Source organism: Chlamydotis macqueenii, chromosome 1, assembly GCF_036417535.1.
Source record: "Chlamydotis macqueenii isolate bChlMac1 chromosome 1, bChlMac1.mat, whole genome shotgun sequence".
Lineage (NCBI taxonomy): Eukaryota > Metazoa > Chordata > Aves > Otidiformes > Otididae > Chlamydotis > Chlamydotis macqueenii.
The window spans coordinates 150,044,211-150,063,999 of NC_141556.1; the positions used below are offsets into that span (position 1 = coordinate 150,044,211).

The window sequence follows — 19,789 nt, forward strand, 5'->3', positions numbered from 1 at the left end:
GTGCAGGGAGGGATGCAGGGATGGTGGTGTGGCACGAGGGGAAGATTCCCCCAGGGGACTCCATTCACACAGCCACACGGCCACACAAGTGTTCCTCCCACAGCTCCCACTGAAATACCCTCAAGTTTATGGCTCGGATAAGAAACCTCTCACTGATCAAATATTTTGGTTGCATCCCAGCCTTCCTGTGTGTTTCTTTGATCTTTTCTTATCAACAGATTATAGTGGACTTTCAAAAGTCTTGCTTGTTGAAGTAGTTGTACAAATAAAGTCATCAAGGTAGGTGTTATTTAGAAATGTACTTATCTCCCTGAAAAAAATCTACCTCCTTTTGCCCCTTCAGGGTGCTTGTTTGCTATCATGCGTCAAAGAAGTGTGATTTCTGTAATTATATCAAAGAATAGCAGCTTATTGTTAATTGTTTGAAATAATCTAAAGGCTGGGGGGGGGGGGGGGGGGGGGCTTGTTCTTTTGGCTGATTTCCTGCTCGTTCAAACACTGAAGAACTCTTTCAGGTTCAGATTTTAAAAAAAATACAAAAGAAATCTGTAAAGCCAGGAGAGTCTCTGGGAGAGACTGCTGGGCTCGTAGCCCTGGGATGAATCCCAGTCTGTTGAAATCTCCAGTAGCTACAGTTCCTCTTTTTTTCAAAGAGAAAAGGCTCCCCTTCTTCCCAGGCATCCTGCTCACATGATGTCCCCCATGAAATGGCGTCGCTTAACCCCGCTTGATGCCGCTCTGGGAGCTGGATGTCTTCAGGCGATGGCAGAAAGCTGTCCGGTCACCAAGCTGAGTTGAGCTTTGGAGTGCAGCCAGGGCAGTGGGGGGTGAGTTGTGCCATAGCTTTGCAGTGACATGAAGCAAGGGATGAGAAATAAAATACAGCCGGTGGCTGCGTACGGTGTAAGCCCACAGGTCAGAGTTTCCAGTCTTTGTCTAAGACTGAAAGCTGTGTTTTCCTTATGGTCGCGTGCAAGATGGGAACGATAGCCCTGACCTCTCCAGTGGGACCTGGAGAGGGTTGGAGGGTTTTCAGTGGTGGGGGGTGTTTGACACACGCACCTCTGGCTGGGTCAGTACCGATCCCAGCACTGCTCTCAAGGGAAGGCAGGACGCTCCTCGGTGTAGGCTCACATCCAAGACAAAACTCATCCAACAGAGGAGGCTGAGGGGAGACCTCATTGCTCTCCAGAACTACCTGGAAGGAGGTTGTAGGGAGGTGGGTGTTGATCTCTTCTCCCAGATAACTAGTGATAGGACGAGAGGAAATGGCCTCAAGTTGTGGCAGGGGAGGTTTAGGTTGGATATTAGGAAACACTTCTTTACTGAAAGAGTGATCAGGCACTGGTACAGGCTGTTTAGTAGACATGATGGTGTTAGGTTGATGGTTGGACTTGATGGTCTTGGAGGTTTCTTCCAACCTTAAGATCCTATGATTCTGTGATTGTCTTCAGACCCATCCCTTCCCCAGCCTGCGTTAAATGTACTGCTGGACCAGGCCTTTGTTTAGAAAAGTACAGGGAAAGCGAAGTGCTATTTTAAGCGTCACATATTAACACTGCTGCTTCATTTTGACACGGGTAAAGCTCCTTGTGCTTCCAGTTGCTTAGCTGATACACTGCAAGAGGGAAATAATTTGGATTTCTGGTGTCAAACTGAATCTGAGTCACAAATGTGAAAATCAATATTTTTATTATTATCATGCAGAGATGGTACACAGTACATTTAAGAGAGTCCTTGGTATTACCCTTGGGAAAGGCACCAGAACATGATAAAATGGCAGAGGATCCGGGAACAGTAATATTGCGTTATTGCTCAAGTTTCATGAGAAAGCTTTCTGCTCACCTTGGGCTATTTATTAATTTATAAATAGCTTTGTGAACCTGTATTTAAGAGAGAGATTCAAAGAGTTTAATGCTGTTGCATGATATCGATGTCTTTTCAGAGCAGTTTCAGCATGGACAGATTCCCAAGGTAGGCAGAATTACGAAGTGAGCATTTTGTGTCATTTGAGGTAAAATTGGTTTAGTCGTTTTTACCTGATGGATATTGATAATGTGTGTCTGAATAGCGTGTAGTGGTTTCACTGACGTAGTGGATTTTCTGTTAAGTTTATAAATGCACAGTTTAAAATGTGCAACAGTCTTACTTCCATGCACATATAAAAATAAGTGCCAGAGTCTGCAGAAGGGAGGTGATGAGGAAGATGCTGCGTGCCCAGCAGAGCCACCATGGCCGTCGCAGCCATTGCTTGGACGAGGTGGGTGGTGGCAACATGGTGTCAGGAGGTCTTCTAGGGGAAGAAGACCTCCATCCTGCCAGAGGATGAACCATGCCACTGAAAGCTGTGTTCTGGCATCCCACGTATGTAGGCATGAAGGACACTGATGGTACCAATGTCAAGCGGAGGATTTTTCTTTCGGAGGTTGAGTAATGCTCCTTGTTTGGTTTGCATTACAGATACTTACCAGTTGTCCCTGACACAGTGAGGGGAGAATATAATGAAAAACTGCCGAGTCCAGGTTTGCTAACACATCATTAATCCTTTTTCATGAAACTGTGCAGAATGAGCAGGGCCTTAGCTCTAGATCAAAAGGTTTTCTGTTAAGCTTGGAAGATCTAAGTTATCCACTCTGTGTTCGTGGTGTAAATAATAATGTTCTGGTAGCTGGTCTTGGGGATGCAAGAGGGAGGCAGAGTCTACCTGAAATAGTTAGGAATTTCTTAGTTCATCACACTAAAAATACATTGTTCTGCATTCTGTGGAAATACCTAAAGTTCATTTAAAGTTTGTGTTGATCTGAAGTTCAGTAAGCCCTCCAAAAAGTGTTTGTGCCATCAATATCTAATATTTCAGATTGTAGTGCTGAATGTTTCGTTAGTGCTTGAGTGGAAATATTGCAAGGAAGTTAACAGTATTGCTTTTACTGAAAACTTTGTTTCATTTGCTTTTTTCCTTATGATATTGACAGAAGTCAGGAAAGACAAAAAGCTCATCATGTTTGTCTCAAATCTTTTTACCTTAAAGTAAACATTAAATATTTACAGGGGGAACATACTTGATTTTGGGAAATTCATAAACAGTAAAATGTATCTAAGTAAAAATAATTGGAATGATTTATTCAGTCTGGAGATGGTATAATCCTGATCACATAGACCACTTGAGTTAAATTCCTGAATTCACTTGGGTCAAGTTAAAAGTTTAAATTTTCATTTCCTTGGAGCCAAGAGCTCAAGTGCATGGAGCTAGCATGTCGCACGACACCAGTAACAGGGCCTATGTTCACCCTCGTCTGTGGCTCACATGAGGGTAAAATTGCTATTGTCTATTGTGTGGCTTTCTTAAGAGATAGAATCATAAAATAATTTAGGCTGGAAAAGACCTTTACGATCATCGAGTCTCGCTGTAAACCTAACACTGCCATGTCCACCACTTAACCATGTCCGTAAGTGTCACATCTACACATCTTTTAGCTACCTCCAGGGATGGTGACTCAAGCACTTTCCTGGGCAGCCTGCTCCAATGCTTGGGATACCTATGTCGCTGCACGTGAAGCATTTAAACCAACCAAACAGGTAAAAGAGAGGCAGGAGAAAATGTAGCTTTTTTTTTTTTTAAGTGATTCTGCCATAAATTATTCTGTAACTTTGTTCATTGTGTACAGGCAGGTGTTACAATAGGATGTTGTCTCCAAAATATTACTAGCAATTGCCTGGTCAGGTGTATAAACAAACACAGCATGCCCCTACTGAAGTCTTTCTTCCCAAGCAAGATACGCATCAGCAAGAACTGCTAACATTTTAAAACCTCGGTGGATGGTGGTAGGGCATCAAAAGCACTGTGGCAAGGAGTACTTCGGTTCTGCCTGTTACCTTCACAAATTGTCATTGCTGACATTTTTCTCCCTGGATGCTGGAAAGCCACAGCTGCCCCTTGGCAGGTTGATGCTGCCTGTACCCAAAGAGAAGCCGGTGGTGTGGCGTGGTGTGGCTGGGGAAGGTGTGCAAAATGGCTGCTCCGTGAGCGATGACAATTACAGCTGTGATCTCCAGACTCTCCCACCAGGCCTATCCCGATGGGCTTCCTGCACTGAAATGCAAAATCTGCTCCGTTTAAGTAACAAAGAAGTTGAGAGAAACAGCAGCAGCATGTGGGGACGTCTAAACATAAGGCAGCGGTCAGCAGCCCGCGTGGTGGGGTGGGCAGGGGAACCCTCCTGGGAACTTAACCAGGTGGTGATGCCACCTCTCATGTCTTTTCTCAACACGGGAATAACTTTTTTTTTTCTTATGTGCCTTATCATCTTAGATTACCTTATTGTGGCACGCTAGGATGTTTGATTTTCTAACAGGTCCAGCTTATCCTGTTGCTTTCCTTCTGTAAATAGGCAATTTCTGTGCTAACAAATGTGTGTCTTCAGTGCTTCATCAACCTGAGCAACAGCAGTCTCTTTCTCTTCCTCTTACAGCACACAGGCATGAGGCCGTGCTATGGACCGCTTGCACTGATGACTTGTGTATGGGGGGGAGAAGAGGGGAAACCGCAATTGAAGTCAGGAATTGTTTGTTTATTCATTAGTTATGAGGAACAAAGTTGAGGTCATTTCTTGCTAGCTGGCCAACGTGCTACTGCTTGCTCCTCTTGAGCTCTCTCTGCAGTCGCTGTCTGCATCATCCCTCTGGCTCTATCTTTTGGGACTTGAGGCCAGCGACCCAGGGAGGATGGAGATTAAATTGCCCCACATTTTTTTTCCCCTGGAATACAGAAGCATTTTGTAAGAACACAGAAGTGTCTAATACAGGGGAAGAAATGTGTCCACCTCTGAAAACTGGAGGAGTGTAATTCAAAAACGTTTTTTCTGAGTTTCCGTGTCAAGAGGGAAATGAGATGAACCACTAGCTGCATTTAGCGTTTATTTGAATAGAGCAGCTTTTGCAGAAGTATTTTAAAATGTGGAGTTTACTTCTTTTTTTTTGTTGCTTGACAGTGATATGGAAATACCTGAGGAACAGGTTTTAGGAATATTCCCCAACCGTCTTTTTTTTTTTTTTTTTTTAACTCTGAGAATGTCAGTTTTGTCTTCCCTGACTCCTATAGCTGGAAAATTTGGGGCATGCTTTTCGGAATGGATATCAATTTGAACTGGTACAAACCCATCTGTGAACAAGCCCTAAGTTTTTACTGTGACATCCCACTTGCTGTTGCTATGGTCATGTTAATAGCTTTTCAATCAGATGAGAGTTTTGTAGCTTAGACAGAAACTGAATTTCTAATGCAGAAAATAAACTCCCAAAAAAATGAAAAAAAAAAGGAAGTTTTGATTAAAAAATAGTTGTTTTGATTTATCTTTTTGCCAGCCCCTATAATAAAGGTTGAAATGATTACCCATCAGAAATCCAGGTGGTTTTCCCTTACTTGAATCAAATTCCTTTCAAATCTGCAAGGAATGTATCATTAACTTCAGTAAAAATAGATTAGCGGAGCTTTGTTAGAATTCCTCAGGACTGCATGCATATAAATAGAGAATTCTGCACCTGTTCAAGGTAATATTTTATTATCTTCTGCATGTCATTAGTTTGATCACTCCTTGTTTAACATTTCTGATAACACATGCAAATACTAGAGATGAGTGTGATTAACTGATTCGGTGCTGGTAGATTACAGCAAGCTTTTCCCAATTCTTCTTGAAGCCAATTGAGATTGTCTTAGTTCTGTTTAATGGGGGCTTGCTTTAGACTCAGGGGTCTGTATGTGGAACATCAATGGCCAAATAAGACAAAATACCTGTCAATACTTGGAAAATAATTCTCTTGTTTTTGAAACCTTCCTTCTGCATCTCAGATACAGAGACAAAACAATCTCTGTGTTGAGCTGGTTTTGTCTGGATGGTACAGTAAGGTCGATCTCGATCTCCTAACAGTTACAGCTCGGGAGGATGTTGTTCTAATCTGTTGTTTCTTATCTTTAAAGAAGCGCAGCCGCTTGTTAGATAAATGGGTATGGCTAGCTAAGTATATTTTGTATAATTTATGTCTTGCTTATTAAGTAGCAACTAAGGCTGTTTCAGCTTTTTTTTTTTTCATACAAAAGACTTGAATTTAATTAAAAAGTGGTTGTTGTACTGTATGACCCTATAGTTTTATTTACAGCGTTTTTCAACAGATCTTGGCAATGCCCTTTCATTGCCGTAATTGGATTTGCATAGCTTGGCAAACCGTCCTGCAAATGTAAATGTGAGTAAGGAAACGAAAGTCCGGACCTGCAGGCTATGAAAAGCGAGTCAGCACAGGTCTGCCTCCTCAGAAGGTCAGCACCCAAATGACAGTTCGGTTTCAGTCTTACTCAGCGGAGTATTAAGAAGTTGTATATTAATGCAGTGTACTGCTAACTGGCATTATTTAATTTACTTTTTTAGCCCACTAGCCACTTGGCTGATGACCCATGTGTCCTCCTTTCAACTTCGGTGCAAACGAAACGGTTATGGATGGGTAAGCAAGAGGGAGGTGCCCGTTCATGGGAACCTTCATGGATCCTCAGATGAGCTCTGGGGAGCGAATTTTACAGCGAATGTGTTGTGTTTGTGAAAGGGAGCTGAGGTTTGGGTTGGCAGCGGAGTTGCTACTGCAAGTGAGTGGGAGTGGGATGGAGTCAGAGCCTGTGGGACTAGGAGCTGTGGGGGCTCCTGCGGGGGCCTGTTGCTGCCTCTCATGGCTGAGGTAAGGTCCAGGTGATTTCCTGGACATGTGTGGGTCCGATCTGAGGAGCAGCCACCTGTGCCGCAGACTGTCGGCCTTGTGCAGTAGTTAAGTTTTGTCAAAGCCAGAACTCCCCTTCGAGAAGGGAAGAGCAGGGGAGAGGTGCTGTGCATTGTAGCAGTGGGTTAGGAAATGGTGTACGTGGATAAATCAGCAGCAGGGAAGACAGCATTTATACATCAGCTTGGCCAAGGGGATTTTAATCGCTTACAGTACATCCCACGAGCAGCAGGGATCTGAAACGCCTGTGGCCGGGCACTTTGGTACTGAGAGTGGAGAGGGAAGGAAAGAACCTGAACACTTACAGTGTCTCAGTCACTGTGGTTTCTAAGGTGTCTGTTTTATTTGAAGTGCTTGCTCAGCATTTCTTGTGTTACTTTGCATTCTACCAGTACTTTTCAATGACATTAGGAGCAGCACACTGGGATTTAATGGTAAAAACGGGATTTCTGTTCGTTTGGTATCATCCCCTACTCCCTCATGAAGCAGATTTGATTCTGGACAACTGTAATGATTTATCCATTAAGTTGCTGAAACCATAATCATTGTGTGTTGTGTTACGTTGCGTTCATGTTCCTATTTAATTTATGCAAGGCTGGTGATTTCTGCTGGATGCTAAGCACCAGGTTGGGCTGCTTAGAGCTACCTATTACTATATCCTTTATAAACACTTGTGGAAAAGCCAACTTCTGAAGAGGATCGTTGCAAGGCAGTGTTAGAACAGAAGAATCGCTGCAACAGTGACAACAAAATGTGTTGTTAAACAGATGCTTGCACTGCTTTGGTGCTGCTGATTAGGCACCAAAGCCCCACATGATGTGGGGGAAGTGTGTCTTCCCCCCTCCCAGGGAAAGCGTGTCTTACCGGGGCTTCCTCTCAGCAGTATTCCTGTCTTAGCATCCCCAAAGGTGTGGTGGTGGGAGCAGGAGCACTTTGATTACAAGAATTGCTAAAAGCTGACAACATAAGGAGGACCTCTCCGCTGCAAGGAGGTTTTTAGCAAGGTCTCCTTCCCTCAGGCTCGCTTTGTGGACATGCAGTCTTCAGCAGGAGCAAAGCAATGAAGTGCCTTGGACCACCCTAGTCTCTGCTCTCAGCTCGGTCCTGCTGCCTCAAAAGGGGCAGTGGTGGGTCCAGCCTTCGTGTTTGGCTGCTCTTGTGGTCCAGCCTCGCCGGTGTGGTGGCGGTGGCAAGGTTTAGCTGTGAGAGCAGAGGCGTAAGGGATTTTTCAAAAAGTGACTTGACTAGCTTTGAGTTCATATGCTGGTCGGTGTTTCACCTGCATTGCTGGTCAGAGGCTTGGGTGAAAATCCAGGAGCAACTCATTGCTCTTCTGGAGGGATGCCAAGTCTCACTCAGCCTCTCCCCAAGCACGCCTGAAGAGTGAAAGATGACTGACCACAAAAAAAGTGGTGCCTATTTGAGAGGTTTAAAAATTAGGGTTTTGGCCATTAAATGGAAAAAATACCTAGCTTCATGTATACTACAAGTTACTTGTCCTCTAAACTACCTGAAAGGATGTTGTACGGAGGCAGGTGGTGTTCTCTTCTCCCAAATAACTTGTGATAGGACAAGAGGAAATGGCCTCTAGTTGCAGCAGAGGAGATTTAGGTTGGATATTAGGAAACACTTCTTTACTGAAAGAGTGGTCAAACACTGGAACAGGCTGCCCAAGGAAGTGGTGGCGTCACCATCCCTGGGAGGTGTTCAAAGAATGTGTAGATGTGGCAGGTCAGAACATTGTTTAGTAGGCATGGTGGTGTTGGGTTGACAGTTGGACTTGATGATCTTGGAGGTCTTTTCCAACCTTTAAGATTCTATGATTCTGTGATTCTAAATCTTTTTTTGAGGGAGGGTTATAATGGTGTTATTCTCCGATGGATCATCCAGGTGGAGATCCAGACTCTTAAATTTCTAGAGCATGTTGTGCATGGCCTTGGTACTTGAAATGTTGCCGTAAGAGTACAGGCTAGCTTTTTTAGGATATATTTTGCTCCAGTTAACAGTACTGGCAGATTTCGTTTATGCTATAAGCAACTCCGATTGCTATCCCAGTTTCTGAAAGAAAAAAATCGCTGGTGATGTTCAGGGCCACACATTGTGTATAGGTTAAGCGTAGCTCAGGGCTGGGCTTACACCCATCTACCCTGCTGCTGGGTGCGACAAATGTGATCAGGTACAGGCGCTAATGATCTCTTGTTTAGTTGGGCAGAGCACACAGAGTTTATGCCAGCTGTGGGAAGACTGAAGATAACTTCATGTTACTGGGTTTTCCACCAGGACAGGTCACCTGCCAATATTTTAAAAAAATACCTGATGTGGGTAGGAGAGTTCATAGTGGGCTGGTACTCAGCACCACGCTGCTGCAGCACGCGTGATCCCACCTGGGAGGCTGTGAAAGGGCTGTGCTTAAACTGGGTCTCTGAGCTGTGATTTCGAGGAGATTGCAGCCTGCTGGAAGTCAGAGAGCAGGGGTAGGAACAGTATACAGATTTTTTTGTTCTTGTTGTTTGTTTAGGAAAAATAGAGCTTAAAAGCAAACGAACACAAGGAGCAAACCAAGGAAGCCTTTGCTTTGCAGAACGACTTGCTGTCAGAACGTCAGCAATGAGATGCTCTTGAGCTGGCATCCGTCTCCTGCCTTAGGGGGAAAAAACAGGTCTGTTGTTCCTTAGTGGTGTCTGGTTTTCAAACCCTTTGTTTTTATATCCTTAGTTATATGTTGATTGGACCGATTATTCTGTATTTGGGAAGGTGCCTCTGAGCAATCTGAGCATACATGAATGTTGGCCTGAGGACAAAGCAACCTCCCCCCACCAAGCAGAAGATGTTCCTCTGCTCCCGAAAGTGTTCTCCTCCGGCTCCCCGATGGGAGGGTGATGGTAGCGTAGCAGAGTCCCCACCGCGATATTCCTGCCTCCCTTTGGGTAGGTAAGTGTTATTTGCCATGATTGGCTTATAGACAGTCCTGAAGTTTTTATTAAAAATACACATTTCTGTTGTACTCCAAGTACGAGTAATGTATTAATGAAAGTCTCCATAGCTGAAAGGAATTCAGCTGGAAATCCTGTGGCTGATCTGACCACAAGAAAAGTTTTATTTTCATTTGTCTTTCTTCCCTTTTGCCTCTTACTTCCAGTATCTAATTGCTGTTCCATGGTTCCTGCCACTGGTGGTTAAAGCTGAAGGCTGATTTATTTTTTATGACTTTGTTGGCATGATGGAGACTTGGTGGGATGACTCATACGACTGGAGCGTCAACATGGAGGGGTACAGGCTTTTTAGAAAGGACAGGAAGGGGAGATGAGGAGGGGGTGTCGCTTTCTACATCAGCAACCGGCTGGAGCACATGGAGCTCCGCCTGGGGATGGAGGAGGAGCTGACAGAGAGCTTATGGGTCAAGATTAGAGGATGGGGATGGATAGGGGACGTTACGGTGGGGGTCTGTTACAGGCTGCCTGGCCAGGAGGACAGAGTAGACGAGGCGCTCTGTAGGGAGATAGGAGCAGCCTCAAGGTCACAAGCTCTGGTCCTCATGGGGGACTTCAACCACCCTGACATCTGTTGGAGGGACAACACGGCAGGGCACAGGCAGTCCAGGAGGTTCCTGGAATGCGTGGACGATAACTTTCTCCTGCAGGCGATAGAGGAGCCAACAAGGAGGGGTGCCGTGCTCGACCTTGTGCTCACCAACAGGGAGGGTCTGGTGGGGGATGTGAAACTGAAGGACAGCCTTGGCTGCAGCGACCACAACACGGTGGAGTTCAAGATTACGGGGCAGCGAGGAAACTACATGGAAGATCTCTGCCCTAGACTTCAAGAAGGTGGACTTCGGCCTCTTCAGGGACCTGATGGGCAAAGTGCTGTGGGAGGCAGCCCTGGAAAGTTGGTCCATATTCAAGAAGCACCTCCTCCAAGCTCAGCAGAGGTGCATCCCGATGACGAACAAGTCGGGCAAAAAGGCCAGGAGGCCTGCGTGGATGAACAAGTTGCTCCTGGACCAACTGAAAGTAAAGAAGGAAGCCTATTGAGGGTGGAAGTGGAGACAGGTAGCCTGGGAAGACTACAAAGAGGCTGTGTGAGTGGCCAGGGATTGGGCGAGGAAGGCTAAAGCCCTGACAGAATTTAATCTGGCCAGGAATAGAAAAAGCAACAAGAAAGGCTTCTACAGGTATGTAGGGGACAAAAGAAAGTCTAAGGAGAATGTAGGCCCCCTCTGGAAGGAAACCGGTATCCTGGTTACCCAGGACATGGAGAAGGCTGAGGTACTCAATGACTTTTTTGCCTCAGTCTTCACCGATAAGGGCTCTTGTCTCACCACCCAAGCTGTGGAAGGCACAAGCAGGGACTGCAAGGATGAAGAACCGCCCACTGTACTGGAAGAGCAGGTTCGGGAACATCTGAGGAACTTGAAGGTGCACAAGTCCAGGGGACCTGATGGGATCCATCTGCGGGTTGTGAGGGAACTGGCGGATGAAGTTGCCAAGCCACTGGCCATTGTATTTGAGAAGTCATGGCGGTCTGGTGAGGTCCCTGATGACTGGAAGAGAGGGAACATAACCCCTATTTTTAAAAAGGGGAACAGGGAAGACCCGGGCAACTACAGGCCAGTCAGCCTCACCTCTGTTCCTGGCAAGGTCATGGAGCAGATTCTCCTGGAAGTCATGCTAAGGCAGATGGAGAGCAAGGAGGTGGTTGGTGACAGCCAACATGGCTTCACCAAGGGCAGATTGTGCCTCACCAACTTGGTGGCCTTCTATGATGGGGCGACAGCATCGGTGGACAAGGGATGACCAACGGATATCATCTACCTGGACTTGTGCAAAGCTTTTGACACTGTCCCACATGACATCCTTCTCTCTAAACTAGAGAGACATGGGTTTGATGGACGAACCACTCGGTGGATAAGGAGTTGGCTGGATGGCCGCACTCAGAGAGTGGTGGTCAACGGCTCAATGTCCAAGTGGAGACCGGTCACAAGTGGCATCCATCAGGGGTCCGTGCTAGGCCCAGCCCTCTTCAACATCTTTGTTGGCGACACGGACAGTGGGATAGAGTGCACCCTCAGCAAGATCGCCGATGACACCAAGCTGTGTGGTGTCGTCGACATGCTGTAAGGGGGGGATGCCATCCAGAGGGACCTTGACAGGCTGGAGAGGTGGGCCCATGCCAACCTCATGAAGTTCAACCAGGCCAAGTGCAAGGTCCTGCCCCTGAGTCGTGGCAATCCCAGGCACAAATACAGGCTGAGCGGAGAATGGATCGAGACCAGCCCTGAGGAGAAGGACTTGGGAGTGCTGGTGGACGAGAAGCTCAACATGAGCTGGCAATGTGCCCTTGCGGCCCAGAAGGCCAGCTGCATCCTTGGCTGCATCAAGAGGTCGAGGGAGGTGATTCTTCTCCTCTACTCTGCCCTTGTGAGACCCCACCTGGAGTACTGCATCCAGTTCTGGAGCCCCCAACATAAGAGGGACATGGAGCAGTTGGAGAAGGTCCAGAGGAGGGCCATGAAGGTGATAAGAGGGCTGGAGCACCTCTCCTCTGAGGACAGGCTGAGAGAGTTTGGGCTGTTCAGCCTGGAGAAGAGGAGGCTCCGGGGAGACCTGATAGCAGTCTTCCAGTACATCAAGAGGGCCTACAAGAAAGATGGGGATAGGCTGTTCAGTAGGGCCTGTTGTGATAGGATGAGGGGCAATGGTTTTAAAATAGAGGGAGGTAGATTTAGATTAGACATAAGGAAGAAATTTTTTGCAGTGAGGGTGGTGAAACACTGGAACAGGTTGCCCAGAGAGGTGGTAGATACCCCATCCCTGGAAACGTTCAAGGCCAGGCTCGATGAGGCTCTGAGCAACCTGATCTAGTCAGGGTTGTCCCTGCTCCTTGCAGGGGCGTTGGACTAGATGACCTTTGAAGGTCCCTTCCAACCCAAACCGTTCTATGATTCTATGTTTCTATGATTCTTATTTTTAATATCTTTTGGCATCTATAGGGTGAAAGTCAGGACATGGAGATTCCAGAATTGAAAGGAACTTTGTGCCACTTTGAGTGTGTTCTTTGTGGAAATCAGATTGAATTTCAAGTTTTAGGTACAGGATAGTTTAAGATAATTTAAATCTGGATCATTTAAAATCTGCTTTTCTCTAATGATTCCAGGAAGAGAAGGCACTGTGTTATGAGTCTCATTTTTGGAACTGCTGGGCGTCTGACACCATTCTCAACTATATTTCAGATTTGTTTCCCCAACTGTCTTTCTGAAGGTGCTTCCCTGGGTCTCACTTCCATTTCACATGATATATTCCATATAATACTGGTGTATATCATCTTGTCTGGCTGTGTTACTGTCTTGAATCCATTTACTGGAATTCCAGTGCTTTCTTTTCAAACATTTAGTGCTAACCACTAATAAATCTGGAACATATTGGGACTTGGTGGGATGCTGAGCTTTCCAGGATGAAACTTCATTGTTTCCCGTTACAGGCTGTGGCTGGCAATTGCCTTCAGCTTCCTCCCACCCTTGGTCATCTGAAGTTCTCTCTTACTGAACCAGCTTTTTCTACCCAAACTGTCCCTGCTCGTTGCCACCTTTGTCCCCACGTCCTGCCGATGTATCTTCCCAGGGTGGTCCAGCTGGAAAACATGCATGAGAGACAGAAGGCTCCTGGCACGGGCTCCTGCAAATCCCATCCGAACTGCTTCATCTGCAATGACTGCAAAAAGACGAAAAAAGATGACAAAAAGCCTTCAGTTTTCTCCCAATTGCCCCTGCTCACAGATCATAGCGTGGCAGAGCTGTAAAACTCCAGCAGCCATGGGGTGGTACCCGGGGCGCACAGGAGATGCTGTGGGGAGGTGGACTCCCACGGCCAAGCTTCCAGCTGCTGAGTGCAGTTTTGTCTTGGATTGTTTTTTTTTAAAATAAAAACTTCCTCTGCAGTTTTTTTTCCCTTAAGTTGAGGGAACCCAAATTGTTTTTCCATGTGTGGTTTCAGATGAAAATGCTTTTCTTACTCTCTTTCTGTCAAAAGAAGTAGTGGAAAATTTTTTTAGTATTATTCAAAGACCTTTATTTCTTTTCCCCTAGGCTTACTTACTCTTTACTTTGGACTGATGCCTTGTTCTTCAGTAGCGGATCAGAGCTACCAAAAAAGGTGTCTACTAGACAAGCAAAGTAACTTTAAAAACTAATTTGGAAATCTTTTCATACATTAAGATTGATAGTTGCATGTTTTTGGCATTACCAGGATCTAAAAATGGTAGTAACATAAGAGATGGTTTGAGCTGGCACTTTTTTGCTGTACATCAGTTTTTTTGGACCTGTATGGCAGCAGTATTTTCAAATGAATTCTTTGTAAGTTTTGAGTATTTATGGAGGTCCCAGGTTAAGACACATTTCATTCTAGGGCTTATGTTTTCCTCATCTATTCTTATGGTTATTAGAAACATGCATCTTACTGTAAGGGAATGAATTGAGGCAAAAATAAGCATATAATTGTAATACAGGTTCTGGTGCTGTCCTTATTCTTCTACATTTGCCCTATCTCCCCCACAAATAAAACTGACCTGTACCTTACCTAACAGCTGATGTTAAGTTAATAATTTATATTTATTTATATGCTGTCCAGAGTGCTTGAGATGCTACTGAACTTCAAGACTTGCTATTTTTATAGCAGTTACAAGTAAATGGAAGTAGAAATAGGAATGCCTGTTGTCAGAGGAAGCACAAATGATGTGCTAAAAAAACACTTCAGATTAGTACTGCTTTTAGACCTCAGTTTTTAACGGCTTGTTAAGGGTATGCCGTGACAGTAATTCTTTATCTGAACATGATCATATGTAGATTGCTTCTAGGATCCCTGTGAATGCTCCTTCTTCACATTCTTTCATGAAGGGTGTGTGTCCGGAGAGGCTTTAAAAATTTCGTTTAAGGAAAAAAAAAATCTGAGAAATACCACACCCTCTTACTCCAAAGAATCTTTGTGCTGTTTTTCTTTTGGTTATGTTTCTTTTTGTTTTCTTTTTCCTTCCCGAGATGCATGCTACCTGGCAGTTGCTCTGCAGATTTTGATGGTGGTACTGGCATAAGAGCCTGCACGATGGGCTGGTACCAGGGAGCAGATGCCAGCCGATATATTCATATCCCTCTTGAATCAATGGTGAGTTGTACGTGGGATCATCCTAAAGTTAAACCTAACAAATCATCTCATTTAAGTCCAAACAAGGATGGTTATCCCAGTTTATTGAAGTCAAACTGAAACAGCTCTTCAATGGCTGCAGTCTTGATGTGTGAACAAATGCACTTGCTGTTCACGTGCCCTTTGTTTTTGCCATTAGCTTTGCCTCAGCAGAGCCCACAAGCAGCATTTTTGCTTGTGGTGGCTTCCTGAGGAGGTATAACAGCAGAAGGGTAAAACTGGGTGTGATCCCCACCAAGGAGAGCAGGCTGTGGAGGGGCTGTCTGAGGACAACTTTCCTTGGACGAGCATTTCAGAGAAGACTAAGTAAGTCTAAGTGAAGTAAAAAACGGAATAGGAGGCATGCAAAGGTACGACCTCTTGCTGCTCCGCTCTAGTCTTCATTTCCTGTCTGCTTCATCATTTGTCTGTAGATCTCTTCAGCTGGCATCACACGGAGTGCTTGGGTTTCAGAAGTTGTCTGCTAGTTGTCCGTATGAGTCCTGCTTCTGGCACCAAGCGACCACTGTTATCATGTTATATAGCACAGCGGCCTCCAAACGGGGGAGCGTGCACAGGATGACACACTGGGGTGTGGGAAGAAAATATTAGGACTTCAGTAGTACACGCACATAATTAATAAATAAATAAATATACAATCATTGGGGATGCGCTCTCAAAAGTTTTTACTGATGGGTTACATGATCAAAATAGTTTGGAGAACACAGCTCTAGCAGATGGTAAATTGATTATTTCTTTTTTTCCTCTTATTTGCCCCCTGACTTCAGCTCTGCTAAATTCAGCCTTCTGCAAATACAGCCTCCTCCCAGCTTGTAGACGCTGTGTAAAGAAATGAATCCCCCAGGTAATTCAGCTGAATACCACCTCTTCTCCAGGAGAAGGTGTGAATGAAGGGGTCTGGCTGTAGGGGAAGCATGCTTGCAGCCTGCCTCTCCAGTGCAATTAATTGAAATGCACCCACGTGATCTCTTCCTGTTGATTTGAATGGGAGCTGGTTGGTTTCCCAGTGCAGGCAAAAGAGCTGTTTTCTCCTTCAGAAGTGAAACGCCTGGTATCTGATACTGTACTTACTGAGGCCGGTTAAGGGCAGGAAAGGTGAAGGAGCACAGCCAGGCAGCAGGGTGACTGAGGCAGAGCGGGGAGCGAGTGGTGCCAAAATTTGCAGTGCTGGTAGGGAGCAGCAAATGCAGAGGCAAGGTGACTCTGGCAGCATCTCTACCAGTCCGACCTGCTGTGCCTCCAGGCCCGAATTCCTCCCGTCCTGCCACTCCTTTTTTTTTGGAGCAGTGCTTGCCTGCCCTCTGAAAACAAAAAAGCAGGAGCTTGCCAAGGTGCTTTGCAAGATGGCCTCAGCTGGGATGCAGCAGCAAGAGTGGGGTCCTGCTCCTGGCAGCAGCAGATGAGCTTTGGGTGACCACACAGCTTCAGCCCATTTGCAGTTACAAACATGGATTCATGCTAATGTGGGTGCCCAAGTTCGGGACCAGCACAGGGGAAGCGATTCGTTCTTCTTTGTACTGCCTGGTGCATGCACGCAGGCAAAAGATTAGGGAAAAGGAGTGGGATGGGTGGACAGGTGGACATCCCTTGTCTGGCTGTGTCCCCAGCCACCGCGTTCAGCTCTTAAATGCCAGAGACCCCAGCCCGGGTGTCAGACAGGCTGAAAGTCCAGCTGAGGAGGGACTGCACCACTACTGAGTGCTTTGGTCACGAGCTTGAGAACCCGGAAGTCCTTCTCTTTTGCTCAAGTTAAACTATTCTGGTTTAGTTTTTTCTTTTTTTTTTCCTTTCTTTTTAACTAAACATCTTTTCTGACAGAGTGTATCATAGAATCATAGAATGGTTTGGGTTGGAAGGGACCTTCAAAGGTCATCTAGTCCAAGCCCCCTGCAAGGAGCAGGGACATCTTCCACTAGATCAGGTTGCTCAGAGCCTCATCCAACCTGGCCTTGAATGTTTCCAGGGATGAGGCATCAACCACCTCTCTGGGCAACCCTTTCTAGTGTTCTACCACCGTCACTGTAAAAAAAATTTTCCTGACATCTAACCTGAATCTACCTCCTTCTACTTTAAAACCATTAGCCCTCATCCTGTTACAACAGGCTCTACTGAAGAGTTTCTCCCCATCTTTCCTTTAGGCCCTCTTTGGGTACTGGAAGGCTGCTGTAAGGTCTCCGTGGAGCCTCCTCTTCTCCAGGCTGTATTTCCAGGCTCCAGGCAGTCTGAGGTGAGGATGCCAGCCCAGAGTGGGATTTGGTCCCTTGCACTGCACCCTCTCCTCAAGCACTCCTTGACATTTGATAAGTGTCTCAGCTCCCAGGCTGCCAGCTGTGCCCCAGAGCACCTCCCTGTCTTACAGGAGTGCTTGAGGGCAGGTACTGTAAGGACTAGGAGATGCTCAAAAACTGGACTCAGATCTGTACGCAGTACAGGGAATCAGTTTTGTTGATACTAAATTAGTGAATTCATTTATTTTATTATTCAGTGCTAAGCAGCAGGGTGATTGAACTTGATTCATAATGAAAGTATTTTTGTTTCCCCTTAATGACTGCTTTTGTTACAGCCAGCAGAACGGAGTAGTACCTTAGGTTATCCTGCATGTATGACTGCCCTGCTTTGCTGTAAGGTGTCCCCAGTTTTCAGGAGGGAAAAAAAATGATAGTGCCACCTTGGAAAGTTAATGCTTAGCTACGGTCAGGTAAGGCAGAATTAATTGCAAGAGCTTTAAAATATCTGCAATATGTGAACTGACTTTCTACAAACTGGCACTCTTAGCGATGGCCGATAGCAATTACGCCAAAGCTGTATGTTTGTAAGGTCAAACACAAAACTTCAATGGTGAATTATTACAGATAGGTGTCTTTGCGTTTATCTTCTAAAGGGTTTATCTTTTGCTTCTTACTGGCTTAAACATTCAACACACACTCCAGCCTCTCCCTTGCTGCGCCTTCCCACTTCACCACTGTGAATGCACCGATAAGGAAAATAATTCCCTGGACAAGGAAGCGGGTGCGACAAGGGGAGGATGGGCAGGGACCAGCAATCTGCCCAAGTGACAGAAGGGGAGCTGGATGAGAAGCTGGGATGGTTTCTGCAGATGCATGACCCCAGTGCTGTTGACCTGAAGGGATGGAGGAGTTCTTCAGAGTTACTGCACTGATATGCAAGACAGATGTGGGTTAGAAAGGGCTGTCCTGCAAAGAGAAATACTTCAGGGAATTATGGCTTTCAGAAAGCAAAAGTTGCAAGTATTTCCAGTTGGTTAGAAAGTTTCTCTGCTTGGAGAAGATGGATTCTTATGTAAGAGTAATAGTTTTAAAACAGAAGGAGGTAGATTTGGACTAGATATAAGTAATAATTTTTTTACAATGAGGGTGGTGGAACACTGGCGCAGGTTGCCCAGAGAGGTGGTTAATGCCCCATCCCTGGAAACGTTCAAGGCCCAGTGGTACGGGACTCTGAGCAACCTGATCTAGTGGAAGATGTCCCTGCTCCTTGCAGGGAGGTTGGACTAGATGACCTTTGAAGGTCCCTTCCAACCCAAACTATTCTATGATTCTAAGTCTTTGCACTCTTCTTTTCCTCTGTCTCCTAAAATGGAGTGGTGTATTGGGTTTGCATGGCAAAGGTTTCACAGCAGAGGAGCTAGAGGAGTGGCTTCTGTGAGAAGCTGCTAGTAGCTTCCCCCACGTCCAACAGAGTCAATGCCAGCTGGCTCCAAGATGGACCCGCTGCTGGCCAAGGCTGAGTGCATCAGCAACAGTGGTGGCTCTTTTGTGATAACATAGTTAAGAAGAGGGGAAAAAAAAACTGCATAAGAGAAACTGTAGTCGGGAGAGAGGAAGGAGAAGATGTGAGAGAAATAGCCCTGCAGACACCAAGGTCAGTGAAGAAGGAGCGGGAGGAGTAAAGTTTCTCCCGGCAAGATTCTCCTGCAGCCCATGGTGCAGACTATGGTGAGGCCGGCTGTCCCCCTGCAGCCCGTGGGGGACCTCACGCTGGGGCAGGCAGATGCCTGACGGAGGTTGTGGATGCCCTGGGGCGGCCGGTTCCTGACGGAAAGGACCCCACGCTGGAGCAGTTCATGAAGGACTGTAGCCCGTGGGAGGGACTCACACTGGAGAAGTTCATGGAGGACTGTCCTCCATGGGAGGGACCCCACACTGGAGCAGGGGAAGAGTGTGAGGAGGAAGGAGTGGCAGAAACAACATGTGATGAACCACCCACGACCCCCATTCCCTATGCTGCTTACAGGGAAGAGGGAGACAATTCAGGAGTGAAGTTAAGCCCAGGAAGAAGGGAGGGGTGGGGGGAAGGTGTTTTAAGATTTGGTTTTATTCCTCGTTACCTTATGCTGACTTGATTGGTAATAAATTAAACTAATTTCCCTGAGTCAAGTCCGTTTTGCCCGTAATGGTGATTACAGGCTGAGTAATTTCCCTGTCCTTATCTCGACCCACGAGCCTTTCGTTGTATTTTCTCTCCCCTGTCCAGCTGAGGAGGGGGAGCGACAGAGCAGCTTTGGTGGGCACCTGGTGCCCAGCCAGGGTCAACCCACCACAGGTGGGAAAAGGGCAGGAGAGGAAAGCAGTGCGGTGGGTGAGGCGGGAGGGCGGATGGTAAGCACAGAAGTCGTCTGTGTTACACGTATGTGGCGGTAATTTCTGTTGCTTCTGCAGTATGCAAATATGCCAACCAGTACGTAAAAAAAAAAACCCCAGAACTTCAGGGCAGTTTCATGTTGAAACACAGATTTATTCAAACTGGGGACCCAGCTGATAACGTGAATGACGTCCAATAATCAAAATGGTTGTGCGTAGGTGGTATATTTGAATCGGAGA

At 46.1% G+C, this 19,789-nt stretch overlaps 1 protein-coding gene across 6 annotated transcripts in view; it reads left to right on the forward strand.

The window, feature by feature from the left end:
• Nucleotides 1-19,789, forward strand: part of LIMS1 (LIM zinc finger domain containing 1) — a 79,536-nt gene that overhangs the window by 7,604 nt on the left and 52,143 nt on the right. Inside the window, exons 1-2 of one of the 6 annotated variants that reach the window (XM_086769799.1) lie at nucleotides 14,795-14,909; nucleotides 17,087-17,175. The exons of 4 other annotated variants lie outside the window; for them this stretch is intronic. In XM_086769799.1, the coding sequence (XP_086625925.1) occupies nucleotides 14,850-14,909; nucleotides 17,087-17,175 (149 nt within the window). In that variant the 5' untranslated portion in view covers nucleotides 14,795-14,849. Of the gene's footprint in view, nucleotides 1-14,794; nucleotides 14,910-17,086; nucleotides 17,176-19,789 lie in introns of those variants that run through there. One more of the 6 variants, XM_086769850.1, reaches the window with a different exon arrangement.